We start from the raw sequence: 16202 nt of genomic DNA on the forward strand, positions 1-16202 counted from the left end.
GGTCATTGTCCTGCTAGAAGGTGAACCTCCGCCCCAGTCGCAGGTCTCTTGCTGGATGGTGAACCTCCGTCCCAGCCACAGGCCTCTTGCAGACTGAAACAGGTTTTCCTCTAGAATTTCCCTGGATTTGGCTCCATCCATCTTGCCCTCAAACCTGATCAGTTTCCCAGTCCCTGCCGATGAAAAGCATCCCCATATAACATGATGCTGCCACCACCATGCTTCACCATGGGGATGGTGTTCTCAGGGCGATACGCAGTCTTGGCTTTGACCAGAGACCTTTTTTCCACGTTTGCTCTGTCTCCCACATGTCTTTTGTCCCAATTTTTTTTTTTTACAGCAATGGCTTTATTCTCATCACTCTTCCATAAAGCCCAGGTAATAGTTGTCCCATGTACAGTTTCTCCCATCTCAGCTGTTGATCTCTCCAGCTCCTTCAGAGTTGCCATTGGCCTCTTGGTTGTTTCTCTGACTAATGGGGTGAATACTTAAGCAATCAAGACTTGGTTTAGGAGATGAACACTTATGCAGAAACAACCTATCTGATAAAGAAATTAATGTTGGTGTCGTGGCATAGCTCTCTCCCTCTCTGGGGTAGGCCTAAGCTTTTTATATATACACACAATACCAGTCAAAAGTTTGGACACCTACTCAAGCAAGGGTTTTAATTTTTTACTATTTTCTTCATAGTTGATGTCTTCACTATTATTCTACAATGTAGTAACCAAAACTGTTATAAAATATTTAGATTATTTGAGATTCTTCAAAGTAGCCACCCTTTGCCTTGATGACAGTTATACACACTCTGGACATTCTCTAAACCAGCTTCACCGGAAATCCTTTTCCAACAGTCTTGAAGGAGTTCGCACACATGCTGTGCACTTGTTGGCTGTTTTTCCTTCACTCTGCGGTTCAACTCATCCCAAAACATCTCAATTTGGTTGAGGTCAGGTGATTGTGGAAGCCAGGTCATCTGATGCAGCACTCCATCACTCTCCTTCTTGGTCAAGTAGCCCCATTACAGCCTGGAGGTGTGTTGGGTCATTGTCCTGTTGAAAAACAAATGATAGTCCCTCTAACACGAAACCCAAACTGGCTGTGCACGTGCGGCATCGTGCATAAATGTATTTTGTCCCCCACCATCAAACGCGATCACGACACACGTTAAAATATCAAAACAAAATCTGAACCAATTATATTAACTTGGGGACAGGTCAAAAAGCATTAAAAAAATGTATGGCAATTTAGCTAGCACTTGCTATCTAATTCGTCCTTTTTAGCTAGCTTGCTGTTACTAGCTAATTTGTCCTGGGATATAAACAGTTATTTTACTTGAAATGCAGAAGGTCCTCTACGCCGCCAATTAATCCACACAAAACGGTCAACCAAATCATTTCTAGTCATCTCTCCTCCTTCCAGGCCTTTTCTTCTCTTGACTTTATATTGCGATTGGCAACTTTCATGAAGTGCATTACCGCCACTGACTTTGGTCGTCTTTGTCACCCACGTGGGTATAACCAATGAGGAGATGGCACGTGGGTATCTGCTTCTATAAACCAATGAGGAGATGGGAGAGGCAGGACTTGCAGCGCGATCTGCGTCAGAAATAGAACTGACTTCTATTTTAGCCCTTGGCAATGCAGACGTCATTGGCACGCGCAATAATTGGATAACAGATTTCTGAATTTATTTGCAACGCTCGCACACGCGACACGAGCGGTGTAGTCACCCTGTAAGCCCAAACCAGATGGGATGGCCTAATCGCTGCAAAATGCTGTGGTATCCATGCTGGTTAAGTGTGCCTTGAATTCTAAATAAATCAGACAGTTTGGGGGTACTTTGCTGGTGACACTCACACCTCCGTAATTCACAGTGGGAGCCACACATGCAGAAATCATCCGTTCACCTACTCGGTTGGAACCAAAAATCTCAAGTTTGGTCTCAACAGACCAAAGGACAGATTTCCACCGGTCTAATGTCCATTGTACGTGTTTCTTGGCCCATGCAAGTCTCTTATCTGTTACGTACCCCTCTTGGAGGAGGGAACCCAACACCCTGCTACATCTCAACTCCCCGAGGAGTGAAAAAAGTATGATCGTAGGTGCGGGGAAGGACGACAGAGGCAGAGAAAAATACAGTTTACTGGGAATTTATTAACACAGTAATGTGTGGAAAAGGGGCTGGACGGAACCAAAGTAAAAGTTAGTCCCTGGTCCGCCCAGGTCTTACCTAGTGTGCATAGACAGTTTCAATACTACGGGTTATGTATTCCCGCAGGCCTCTTGCCTAAACACTCCTAAGGTGCATTTCCCTTCCCCCCCCCCGGGAACAAATGAAACAGAATAATTACCAATACTTTAAGTGAACAGTTTCAACAATCAAAAACACTAAGTCATATTGGCATACACATACCTCTGATGGCGGCTACAAAATAATAGTAACAAAACTTGTACTTACCACCACAACAACCAACACAGGACATAAAAGGAAGCTCTCCTCCCTGAGGCAGGAACACTGGCTTTTATCAAGCTGGAGAAGGAGTTGGTAATTGAAGAGACAGCTGTTTCCCCTGACGAGAGGGAGGGGTCAGAGCTCCAATTAGCGATGGGGCCGACCAATCGGCTGCTTTAGGATTCCAGGAAGCCATTTCCTGAAATACACACACATACAAACCCACAACACAGAAACTGGGGAGCGTAACAGTGTCCTTTAGTAGTGGTTTCTTTGCAGCAATTCAACCATGAAGGCCTGATTCATGCAGTCTCCTCTGAACAGTTGATGTTGAGATGTATCTGTTACTTGAACTCTGTGAAGCATTTATTTGGGCTGCAATTTCTGAGGCTGGTAACTCAGAAATCTGCAGCAGAGGTAACTCTGGGTCTTCCTTTCTTGTGGCGGTCCTCATAAGAGCCAGTTTCATCATAGTGCTTGATGGTTTTTTGCAAGTTCCTTAAATTTTCCATATTGACTGACCTTCATGTCTTAAAGTAATGATAGACTGTCGTTTCTTTTTGCTTATTTGAGCTGTTCTTTCCATAATATGGACTTGGTCTTTTACCAAATACGGCTATCTTCTGTATAACACCCCTACCTTGTCACAACACAACTGATTGGCTCAAACCCATTAAGAAGTAAAGCAATTACACAAATTAACTTTAAACAAGGCACACCTGTTAATTGAAATTCATTCCAGGTGACTTCCTCATGAAGCTGGTTGAGAGAATGCCAAGTGTGAAAAGCTGTCAATGCAAAGGGTGACTACTTTGAAGAATCTCAAATAAAATGTTGATATGTTTTATTACTACATGATTCGACGTGTTATTTCATAGTTTTGATGTCTTCTATTATACTACAATGTAGAAAATAGTAAAAATAAAGAAAAATCCTTGAATGACTAGTCCAAATTTGTCTGGTACTGTATATATTTTTATATTAATATAATACATTGGAGGCCTATGTCAAATATTGACTGGCTCTCATCAAGCTGCCCACTCAAGAAAAAACTTAAAACTGTAACCAGTGCCTGCAACCTGGTTCAGGTGGTCTGCCAACCTACCAGGGTAGTTACAAACAGCACAGGAATGAAATCATCAACATGTGTGGATCACATCTTTACTGCAGAAATTTGCTTTACAGCAGTATCCAAATCCATAGGGTGTAGTGATCATAATATAATAGTCATATCTAGGAAAACCAAAGTTCCAAACTCTGGGCCTAATATAGTGTACAACAAGTTTTGTAGTGATTCATATGTTGATGTAAAGAATATTTGCTGGCCTGTGGTGTGTAATGAGGAGCAACCAGACGCTGCACTTGACACATTTATGAAATTGCTTATTCCAGTTACTAATAAGCACACACCAATTAAGAAAATGACTGTTAAAACTGTTGAATCCCCTTGGATTGATAAGGAATTGAAAAATTGTATGGTTGTGAGGGATGAGGCAAAAAGTATGGCAAATAAGTCTGGTAGTCCAACTGGGAGTCCAACTGGCAAACGTACTGCAAATTAAGAAATCATGTTAAATGAAAATAAACTATACTATGAAACAAAGATAAATTCTATAAAGATTGATAGTAAAACGCTTAAATGAAATTTTGGGGGAAAAAGCCAACTCGTCTCCATCATTCATTGAATCAGATGGCTCATTTATCACAAAGCCCACTGATATTGCCAACTACTTTAATGACTTTTTCATTGGCAAGATAAGCAAACTTAGGGATGGCATACCAGCAACAAACGCTGACACTACACATCCAAGTATATCTGAACAAATTATGGAAGACAAGAATTGTACTTTTGAATTCCGTGAAAGTCAGTGTGGAAAAGGTGAAACAAATATTGTTGTCTATCAACAATAAGCCATCGGGGTCTGACAAACTTGATGGAAAATTACAGAGGATCATAGCAGACAATATTTCCACTCCTATTTGCCACATCTTCAATTTAACCCTACTAGAAAGTGTGTGCCCTCAGCTTCCTTCCAGGCCTAAAGTCATTCCGCTAACCAAGAATAGTAAAGCCCCCTTTACTGGCTCAAATAGCTGACCAATCAGCCTCTTAGCAACCCTTAGTAAACTTCTGGAAATGTTTTTGCACGGCACTTACTCAAATGACTAATGATTGGCTGAGAGAAATTGATGATGCAAAGATTGTGGGGGCTGTCTTGTTAGACTTCAGTGCAGCTTTTGACATTATCGATCATAGTCTGCTGCTGAAAAAACGTATGTCTTATGGCTTTATGCTATAATGTGGATAAAGAGTTTCTTGTCTAACAGAACACAGAGGGTGTTCTTTTAATGGAAGCCTCAAACATAATCCAGGTCAAAGTAGGAATTCCCCAGGGTAGCTGTTTAGGCCCCTTGCTTTTCTCAGTCTTTACTAACGACATGCCACTGGCTTTGAGTAAGGCCAGTGTGTCCATGTATGCGGATGACTCAACACTATACACGTCAGCTACTACAGCAACTGAAATGACTGCAACGCTTAACAAAGAGCTGCTGTTAGTTTTGGAATGGGTAGCAAGGAATAAGTTAGTCCTAAGTATTTCCAAAACTAAAAGCATTGTATTTGGTACAAATCATTCACTAAACCTCAACTACATTTTGTAGTGAATAATGTGTAAATTGAGCAAGTTGAGGTGACTAAACTGCATGGAGTAACCCTGGATTGTAAACTGTCATGGTCAAAACATATTGATACAACCAGTAGCTAACATGGGGAGAAGTCTGTCTATAATAAAGTGTTGCTCTGCATTCTTAACAACAAGGCAGGTCCTACAGGCCCTAGTTTTGTCGCACCTGGACTACTGTTCAGTCGTGTGGTCAGGTGCCACAAAGAGGGACTAAGGAAAATTGCAGTTTGCTCAGAACAGGGCAGCACGGCTGGCCCTTAAAAGTACACAGAGAGCGAACATTAATGACATGCATGTGATTCTCTCATGGCTCAAAGTGGAGGAGAGATTGACTTCCTCATTACTTGTTTTTGTAAGAGGTGTTGACAAGCTGAAGGTACCGAGCTGTCTGTTTAAAATACTAGCACACAGCTAGTGTGCTAGTACTAGGACACCCATGCATACCCCACAAGACATGCCACAAGAGGTCTCTTCACAGTCCCCAAGTCCAGAACAGACTATGGGAGGCGCACAGTACTACATAGAGCCATGACTACATGGAACTCTATTCCACATCAGGTAACTGATGCAAGCAGTAAAATCAGATTTAAAAAGCAGATAAAAATACACCTTATGGAACAGCGGGGACTGTGAAGTAGCACAAACATAGGCACAGACACATGCATACACACACATGATACTATACACACACGTACACATGGATTTTGCGTTGTAGATATGTGTTAGTGAAGTATGGACCTGAGGGCACACACTTAGTGTGTTGTGAATTCTGTAATGAATGTATTGTTATGTTTTTAAAATTGTATAACTGCCTTAATTTTGGCGGACCCCAGGAAGAGTTGCTGCTGCCTTTGTAGCAGCTAATAGGGATCTATAATAAATACAAACGGGCCCTACACGCAATGCCTTGATGCATTTAGTGCTCAAATCTCCGACAATAGGCTATAAAGTTTGCATATACTACAGATGAAAACACAAGGAATAATGTCCGATAAATTGAAAAATCTTTCACACCCCTTGACTTTTTCCACATTTTGTTGTTACAGCCTGAATTTAAAATGGATTCAATGTAGATTTTTTTGTCACTGACCTAAACATAATACCCCATCATGTCAAAGTGTAATTATGTTTTTCAGAATTTTTACAAATGAAAAGCTGAAATGTCTTCAGTCAATAAGTATTCAACCTCTGTTATGGCAAGCCTAAATAAGTTCAGGAGTAGAAAAGTACTTAACAAATCACTAAATAAGTTGCATGTACTCATTGTGTGTTCAATAATAGTGTTAACATGATTTTTTGAATGACCAACCCATCTCTGTACCCCACATACACAATTCTATGTATGGCCCTTTGTCAATGTGTAGGCCCTCTATGTAGGCCCTAATCAATGGATTTCACATGAGTGGGAATACAGATATGCATATGTTCGTGACAGATACCTTTAAAAAGTTTGGGTGTGAATCAGAAAACTAGTCGGCATCGGGTGTGACCATCATTTGCAGCGCGACACATCTCCTTCACTTAGAGTTGATAAGGCTGTTTATTGTGGCCTGTGGAATGTTGTCCCACTCCTCTTCAATGACTGTGCGACGTTACTGGACATTGGTGGGAACTGGAACACGCTATCGTACACGTCTATCCAGAGCATCCCAAACATGCTCAATGGGTGACATGTCTGGTGCGTATGCAGGCCATGGAAGAACTGGGACATTTTCAGCTTCCAGGAATTGGTCCTTGCGACATGGGGCCATGCATTATTATGCAGAAACATGAGGTGATGAATGGCACGACAATCTCATTAAAATGTCCATCACTGAAATGCAATTGTGTTCGTTGTCCTTACCTTATTCCTGCCCATACCATAACCCCACCACTACTATGGAGCACTCTGTTCACAACGTTGACATCAGTATACCGCTTGCCCACACATCTTCCCGGTACAGTTGAAACTGGGATTAATCCGTGAAGAGCACACATCTCCAGCGTGCCAGTGGCCATCGAAGGTGAGCATTTGCCCACTGAAGTCGGTTACGACGCCGAACAGCAGTCAGGTCAAGCCCCTGGGGAGGACGGCAAGCATGCAGATGAGCTTCCCTGAGACGGTTTCTGACCGTTTGTGCAGAAATTCTTTGGTTGTGTAAACCCACAGTTTCATCAGCTGTCTGGGTGGCTGGTCTCAGACGATCCCGCAGGTGAAGAAGACGGATGTGGAGGTCCTGGGCTGGTGTGGTTGCACATGGTCTGTGGTTGTGAGGCCGGTTGGATGTACTGTCAAATTCTCTAAAATGACATTGGTGGCTTATGGTAGAGAAATAAACATTTTAAATGATCTGGCAACAGCTCTGGTGGACATTCCTGCAGGCAGCATGCCAATTGCACACTCCCTCAACTTGAGACGTCTGTGGCATAGTGTTGTGTGACAAAACTGCACATTTTAGAGTGGCCTTTTATTGTCCCTAGGACAAGGTACACCTGTGTAATGATCATGCTGTTTAATCAGCTTATTGGTATGCCACACCTGTCAGGTGGATGGATTATCTTGGCAAAGGAGAAATGCTCACTAACAGGGATGTAAAACAATTTGTGCACAACATTTTGAGAGAAATTTTGTGCATATGAAAAGTTCTGGGATCTTTTATTCCAGCTCATGAAACATGGGACGAACACTTCACATGTTACGTTTTATATTTTTGTTCAGTATATTAACATGTTGCCAGTCTCTCGACCAAGAGGCTATTACTGTACAAAATGACTGAATTCATGCTAGATGTTTAATATACTAAGAATGAATAAATACTAGATGCAAACCAATGGGTATGTCTGGGAAGTTAGACCTGCATTCCCCATGTTGATGTCCTTCTCCAGCTGCTGATGTGTTCTGTTCTAATGTTCCAACCTCCCTCGTTACAGACAGTGAAGGCTCTGGAACATCTGCACAGCAATCTGTCAGTCATCCACCGAGGTAAGAACAAGCACAGAGTTAAATAGAACGTTTTATATACGGTATGTTATGTATATCTCTCTCTTGGGTACACCTTAAAACAGTTTGCACTAGTGTCCATCTTTTTAAATCTGGAAGGTTTAGCGGAGAAACCTGCCACATCCGTTTGCGATGTTACAAAAACAACGATGTTACTTGAAACAACATTTTACATAGCATTTTTATATATGTGTTTTGTGGGCTGTGTTGAGCGAGACAGATATACTGCTTCGTAGTTATGTTGCTGAGGCTAAGGAAATCACTTTAAAAGATGCTATACAGTAGGTCTGTATTGGACTAACGGACTCCAAAATCTGTGATTTCTCTTTCACTTCCATCTCACGCCACTCTTCTATTTCTCTGTTTTGTTTCCTCACTCACTCACTCACTCACTCACTCACTCACTCACTCACTCACTCACTCACTCACTCACTCTCCCCTCAGATGTGAAGCCATCCAACATATTGATCAACACCCAAGGGCAGGTGAAGATGTGTGACTTTGGGATCAGTGGTTACCTGGTGGACTCTGTGGCCAAGACCATGGACGCAGGCTGCAAGCCCTACATGGCGGTGAGCGGTTGTGTGGGGGTGGGTGGTTGTGGGTGAGCGGTTGTGTGGGGGTGGTTGGTTGTGGGTGTGTAGTAGGAGAGGTTTCTGGGATTTAAAAGAGACAAAATAAATCTATCGGTCAAATCTACTCAATAAAAATCAAAGAGTGTAGTTAGGCTTAAGCTGGCTCAGTGAATAACTGTTTCAGGAGAGAGATATGATAAATGAAGTACCTCATACCTCGGCACATTGATCTGGTACATCCTGTAATATCTGTTACCCCGGCACATTGATCTGGTACTTCCTCTATATAGCTAGCTGCACATTGATCTGGTACTTCCTCTATATAGCTGCACATTGATCTGGTACTTCCTCTATATAGCTGCACATTGATCTGGTACTTCCTCTATATAGCTGCACATTGATCTGTTACTTCCTTGATTTGGCTCTACTCTTGTTTTATTTTATTCCTCGTGTTACTATTTGTTCATTTGTATTATCATTTTTTTTAACTCCGTTGGAGAAGGACCGTTGGGAAGGGAGCATAAGCAAGCATTTCACGGTTAAGTCTTCACCCGTTGTATTTGGCACATGTGACAAATAAAATGTTGATTTGTTAATGTTAATTAATTCACCTAATAAGTTTGACTGAGCAGAGCTGAGTTGGCCACTTACACCATATATGTGTAAGTGCTGGAGGTCTGTTATGTCAATAGTCATGCACTTAAAGGGTAGAACGCATGAGTTTTCACTCACCAATGTGAAAACACTGACTTAGTAACTTAGTTCTAGTCACGATCTGGTTACCTATAAGTACAAACATAGTTATTTTTGGGTTATTACATATTTATTAACTTATTTCTGCATGTCTTCTAAGCTTACACAATGCCCTATTTCTCAACGTTATGTGGAGGATCTAATCTAGTCTGTGCTACTGAGTGTGTATGCTAGCTCGGGATCTAGCTCAAGCTGGCTAATGTTAGCTAGTAGCCATGCTAGCATGTAATTACATTCCAGACCAACTGTTGGCAGTGGTGAGCTACAATCCATCAAACAAGGAGCAGATGGGGCATGTGCATCAATGCAGCATGCCCTTCAGACTCTGTTATTATCATTGGCATGGCAGGTTCAGGTACCTTCTTGCCGTGGGCTAAAAACAAAAGAGAAAATCATACCTGCTTGTTCTAATTGTGTAGTACCTCGTCTGTTCTCCTTTCTGTTTTGTCAACTTTTCGGCATGGTCTTTGAAGTAGCCTAGGGCAGTTTGGTAACTTTTTCCACCTTGACTTAGTGCAAGCGCGCTAGCTGACGGACATCTGGAATCTATCTATTTTGGGTTTCCCTAACTCCATCGGCCCGGCAAAGCTCCTGTCTCCCCCTCGCCTGCACTCTTTTCAAAGTTTTACCATGGGATCTGTTAGTCTGCTGTACATTTATATTACATTTTAGTTCGCTTTCTCTCTTTGCTTCTTATCTGCGGTTATGTTTTGGCTGTGTTAGTTGTGTTCTAGCTGGTCTCCAGTAGTTTGGCTCTAGCTTGCCGACCATAACCGTGGTTGTTGGCTAGGCTGGCTAAGCTAATAGCTAGTTGGCTAAATAGCTAACGTTACCTGGCTGGCTAGCTTGCTGGCTAAGTTAACTGCATATAGCTAGCATTCTTTGATAACTGATTAGATGGTGTTATGTATTTTCAAAACTTTGGTTTACTTTACTGTAGCTGTAAGCTAGGTGTTGATAGCAACTGGCTGACTCATGCACAGCTGGTAGGGCTAATGTTAGCAGGCTAGTTGGCTAGTAACCTTGCAAGTTGATTTGTAATGATACATTCATAGAGTATTTGCTTCTAAGTTGGCTGAAAATGAAATTGAAACCAGTAGTTATCAGTGCAAACGATTTGGTTTAATTTGAAGTTCTACATTTGAAGTTATTTCTGTTGGAGTTTACATTATAGGGAATAGGCTGGCTTGCCGGTCCTCCATATTACATCACACGCCGGAAAAACATTTTCCTTCAGCATGCTTCAGAATTCATTTGCCTCCCGAGTGACGCAGCGGTCTAAGGCACTGCATTGCAGTGCTTGAGGCGTCACTACAGATCTGTGTTTGATCCCGGGCTGTGTCGCAGCCGGCCATAACTGGGAGACCAATGAGGCGGCGCACAATTGGCCCAGCGTCGTCCCGGTTAGGTGAGGGTTTGGCCGGGATGTCCTTGTCCCATCGCGCTCTAGCGACTCCTGTGGCGTGCCGTGTGCATTCACGCTGACACGGTCGCCAGTTGGACCGTGTTTCCTCCGACACATTGGTGCGGCTGGCTTCCGGGTTAAGAGAGCAGTGTGTCAAGAAGCAGTGTGGCTTAGCAGGGTCGTGTTTCAGAGGACGCATGTCTCTCGTCCTTCGCCTCTCCCGAGTCTGTACGGGAGTTGCTGCGATGGGACAAGACTGTAACTACCAATTGGATATCATGAAATTGGGGAGAAAAAAGGGGTAAAAAGTAAACAAAAAAATATGTTATAACCTTAATAATTATGTAAAAAATAGAAACTAGAGGTGTAACTTTGCATTGGGCCTTTTGATGTGTATACTAATGCAAATCCATATGTTACACGTGGTAATGTTTATGATCGCTACCCTTTTAATAACCTCCAGTGTGCTCAAACAGTGTGTCCACAGAGCCTTTGATTGGCTGAGGCAGTTTTTTAGGGCCATGGTAGCACTCAGAGAACAGACTGGGCTGTGTGTGTTGAAGAGGTACAGATGACGGAGGAGGTTGGGTCGTCTAGGACAACTGTCAGTTAGCGACGCTAAAGTGATGTCACCCGTGTCTCGTTCTTTGTCTCTCTCTCTCTGTGTGTGTGTGTGTGTGTGTGTGTGTGTGTGTGTGTGTGTGTGTGTGTGTGTGTGTCATTCTGTCCCCTAGCCGGAGAGGATCAACCCAGAGACTAATCAGAAAGGCTACAACGTCAAGTCTGACATTTGGAGTTTAGGAATCACTATGGTGAGCCTCTATATAACTTTTTATTATGAATATTTATGCAGATTCATTTATTATAAGAAAATTGTTATGTGATTATTACACTAGTAGGTCTATTTTATATATTTCTACATTTAAACTAGCAACCTCTGATACCGTAAGGTGCAGGTACAGTAACCACAGATAAATAATTGTATTTTATTTTTCCTGAATGATGTCTTCACTATATAACCAGTACGTTGTATTCATTGCCAGTAATAGCATTAAGTGAGCAGATCGAGTTCTATTGAATTGAAATGCATTGCTGTTCATATAGGACAGGTTCTTCATGTTCAAGAAAAGCCCTGCTTTCTCTGTGAGACACGATGACACACTACGGCTCTGCTCTAGACTAACTGGTGTCTAGACATTTTATTACGAGAGTTGTTACATATTCCTACCTCTCTCATTTGCACGTCCTGAACTGTGTCACACCCAAGAACAGTTTTGGTTTTTAAAATAAATTTGATGGTCCTCCAACTGCCTATGGTTGTTTTCAGTAATGTAATCCTGTCTAGGGTCATAAACCACCCAATTTCAGGCTTTTATCTACGTAATATTTCGTTTTCTGCATTTTATGTACGGTAATACAATGATGCGTTCACATAGCCTGACCTCTATGTACTGTCATATACCTGTGCCCCCTTCTTCAGATTGAACTGGCCATCCTGCGGTTTCCCTATGACTCCTGGGGCACGCCCTTCCAGCAGCTGAAGCAGGTGGTGGAGGAACCATCGCCCCAGCTCCCTGCTGACCAGTTCTCCCCTGAGTTGGTTGACTTCACCTCCCTGTGGTATGTTCTCCTCTCCCTGTAAAACAAGCCTGGTCCTATATCTGTTTGGGCTGTCTTTCCAACTCTATGGTCATTGTCATGCTTGTTATGACAGAGACGACAGTTAGAGTTGTCAAGACATCAGATCTAGGACCTGGCTAGCTGTATATCATCTAGTCCCTCCAGGCTGTAGAGCTGTGGTTTAATTCAGCCGGGTCAGATGTTATAGCAGGACTTTCCAGCAGTGGATCAACAACATTGTTTTATACCCCGGTGACTCAACTGTTTATGTGACAATAGGAAATTGGAATACCTGAGTAAACCTCTCCTCTGGCTTGAATGGAGACTATATCCTCCTGTGGAAGAGTGGTCTATAAACATGTAAAAGGGGGCATTGGGGATACTCTTACCTCACAGGCATGAATTTTAAGCCTCAGCCCTACCCATGCCCACAAAGTTCAGACCCTACCCCAGCCATGCCCACAAAGTTCAGACCCTACCCCAGCCATGCCCACAAAGTTCAGACCCTACCCCAGCCATGCCCACAAAGTTCAGACCCTACCCCAGCCATGCCCACAAAGTTCAGGCCCTACCCCAGCCATGCCCACAAAGTTCAGGCCCTACCCTAACCATGCCCACAAAGTTCAGGCCCTACCCCAGCCATGCCCACAAAGTTCAGGCCCTACCCCAGCCATGCCCACAAAGTTCAGGCCCTACCCCAGCCATGCCCACAAAGTTCAGGCCCTACCCCAGCCATGCCCACAAAGTTCAGGCCCTACCCCAGCCATGCCCACAAAGTTCAGGCCCTACCCTAACCATGCCCACAAAGTTCAGGCCCTACCCTACCCTAACCATGCCCACAAAGTTCAGGCCCTACCCTACCCTAACCATGCCCACAAAGTTCAGACCCTACCCTAACCATGCCCACAAAGTTCAGGCCCTACCCCAGCCATGCCCACAAAGTTCAGGCCCTACCCTAAACATGCCCACAAAGTTCAGGTCCTACCCTACCCTAACCATGCCCTACCCTAACCACGCCCACAAAGTTCAGGCCCTACCCTAACCACGCCCACAAAGTTCAGGCCCTACCCTAACCACGCCCACAAAGTTCAGGCCCTACCCCAGCCATGCCCACAAAGTTCAGGCCCAACTCTACCCCAGCCACGCCCACAAAGTTCAGGCCCAACTCTACCCAGGCCCGATTGCTTTTGCCAAATGATAGGAAATCAGAAATAACTTCCTTCGTTAGTATCCATTAGGCACAGCTGCACAACATAACTCTTAAAGAGGAAATGGCGTCTTAAAAGGAAAATGACATACTTTGTAATAGAATCCACAAAATGTATTAATACATTTTAGTGAATAATTATATGTATTCATATTTATAATACAGTTATTAGTATTCTTAATAATGACAATCTGGATGTGTCCAATGGGGTAAATGCAGATGGATAAACCCCAACTATGCTGCATGTTAGGCTAAAGTTAATCATGCTTATTGCTAATAGCACATCTGATAATATAGGACATGCATAGAAATTGTATTTTAGATGATGTCAGCATCATTGAAAAAAAAATACATTTTGGAGGTAGAATGTCTTTTCTAAAAAGTCACCAGAACTGAGCTTTTCAGTCCTTCTACATACAAATTAGCTCGAGGAAGACCCCGGACCCTCTAAGCAAGGGGACTGGAATTGGGCAATCTCGCAGTTTAATATGTACAAAATTAGCCTCTTTCTCTAAAAGCATGATGGTCATGACTTTGTTAGATGAAAGGGGACGTTAACTTGGCCCCAGACAATCAATCAGATCCAGTTTCAGTAAGGAGACGTTAACATGGCCCCAGACAATCAATCAGATCCAGTTTCAGTAAGGAGACGTTAACTTGGCCCCAGACAATCAATCAGATCCAGTTTCAGTAAGGAGACGTTAACTTGGCTCCAGACAATCAATCAATCAGTTTCAGTAAGGAGACGTTAACTTGGCTCCAGACAATCAATCAATCAGTTTCAGTAAGGAGACGTTAACTTGGCCCCAGATAATCAATCTAAGATCCACTTAAGTTTCAGTCATGGGATTTTTTTTGTTGCTTTTACCCCTGAGCGAATTAACTCCCACATGGCAGAAGGGAGGATAGATCACAGGCTGAACACTTTACTACAATTTTTTATTATCTCTGTCTCTCTCGTTTCTTCTCAACTATTATTTTTACCCTGTTAACTGTTCCACGTTCGCTTGCAGCTGATGCAATCATTCAGTGTGCCTGGACTGGGAGATGCATTACCAGATATTACTAATCTAATCTTCTATCTCATTGCCCATTTTCATTCTCAGCTTAAAGAAAAATTCCAAAGAGCGGCCAAACTACCCAGAACTCATGGTGAGTGTGTTTTGAACTTAGGAGATCTCCCGTTATGTGGACACAATAATGTGTCCTCTTGCATTTACTATTAGTTCACCACTAGATGGCAGACTTAGTCCAGTGATACATAATGTTTTGTAATCAATCAAATTTCAATAAAATGTACTTATAAAGCCCTTCTTACATCAGCTTACATCAGCACAAAGTGCTGTACAGAAACCCAGCCTAAAACCCCAAACAGCAAGCAATGCAGGTGTAGAAGCACAGTGGCTAGGAAAAACTCCCTAGAAAGGCCAGAACCTAGGAAGAAACCTAGAGAGGAACCAGGCTATGAGGGGTGGCCAGTCCTCTTCTGGCTGTGCCGGGTGGAGATTATAACAGAGCATGGCCAAGATGTTCAAATGTTCATAGATGACCAGCAAGGTCAAATAATAATAATCACAGTAGTTGTCGAGGGTGCAACAGGTCAGCACCTCAGGAGTAAATGTCAGTTGGCTTTTCATAGCTGATCATTCAGAGTATCTCTACCGCTCCTGCTGTCTCTAGAGAGTTGAAAACAGCAGGTCTGGGACAGGTAGCACGTCCGGTGAACAGGTCAGGGTTCCATAGCCGCAGGCAGAACAGTTGAAACAGCAGCACGATCAGGTGGACTGGGGACAGCAAGGAGACATCAGGCTAGGTAGTCCTGAGAGAGAGAGAGAGAGAGAGAGAGAGAGAGCTGAGACGAGACAGGAGGGGTTGGGAGACACATCTCCCCACTTTATTTAGATTTTTATCTAATCAATGCTATTGATTATATATCAAACTGTTGTTGAGGATATTCTTTTTATGTTATATTTGATTCTGCATAAATCAGTCTCTTCTTTTCTTCTGGTTTCTTCTCTCCATCCCAGCAACATCCCTTCTTCATCTCCCATGAATCCTTAGACACCGACGTGGCTAGCTTTGTCAAGGTCATCCTCGGGGACTGACGAGCGCCCTTATCTAACCCAACCCAATGCTCTGACCAATGGCCACTGGGGAGGCGGACCTACAAAAAAAAGCACCAATCACAAACCCTATTACCTGCAGGACTCCACCCCCTCCCTAGTTCCCGACCCCTCCCTTTGGCACAGTGAAGATGGACATTAGAGGAACTCAGAGGAACTGAGTGAGGAGTTATCCTTAAGGCCCTTGCATATTAGATATGGGCAGGGGGCCAAGATAGGGAAATTACTGAAATTTTCAGTATTGGAGCACCGGCCCATATATAATCTGGATTAATTTAAATGTATAATAATATCTGTATGAAATGTGATCCCCCGACCTCTAAATTTGTCCCACCCTTGTTACTGTACTAGACCCAGTACTAAAACATAGATTTCATTGTTAATGTTAGTGAATTAAGCAACGT

At 43.0% G+C, this 16202-nt stretch overlaps 1 protein-coding gene across 1 annotated transcript in view; it reads left to right on the top strand.

Moving 5' to 3' along the window:
• LOC115201695 (dual specificity mitogen-activated protein kinase kinase 6) overlaps window positions 1–15851 on the top strand; it is a 43444-nt gene extending 27593 nt beyond the window's left edge. Inside the window, exons 7-12 of the mRNA XM_029765522.1 lie at window positions 8046–8097; window positions 8560–8687; window positions 11583–11660; window positions 12329–12468; window positions 14782–14827; window positions 15703–15851. Coding sequence (XP_029621382.1) covers window positions 8046–8097; window positions 8560–8687; window positions 11583–11660; window positions 12329–12468; window positions 14782–14827; window positions 15703–15780 — 522 coding nt within the window. The 3' untranslated portion in view covers window positions 15781–15851. The remainder of the gene's footprint in view (window positions 1–8045; window positions 8098–8559; window positions 8688–11582; window positions 11661–12328; window positions 12469–14781; window positions 14828–15702) is intronic.
• The last annotated feature ends 351 nt before the right edge of the window (window positions 15852–16202 follow it).

This window comes from Salmo trutta, chromosome 10 (assembly GCF_901001165.1).
Source record: "Salmo trutta chromosome 10, fSalTru1.1, whole genome shotgun sequence".
Taxonomy (NCBI): Eukaryota; Metazoa; Chordata; class Actinopteri; order Salmoniformes; family Salmonidae; genus Salmo; species Salmo trutta.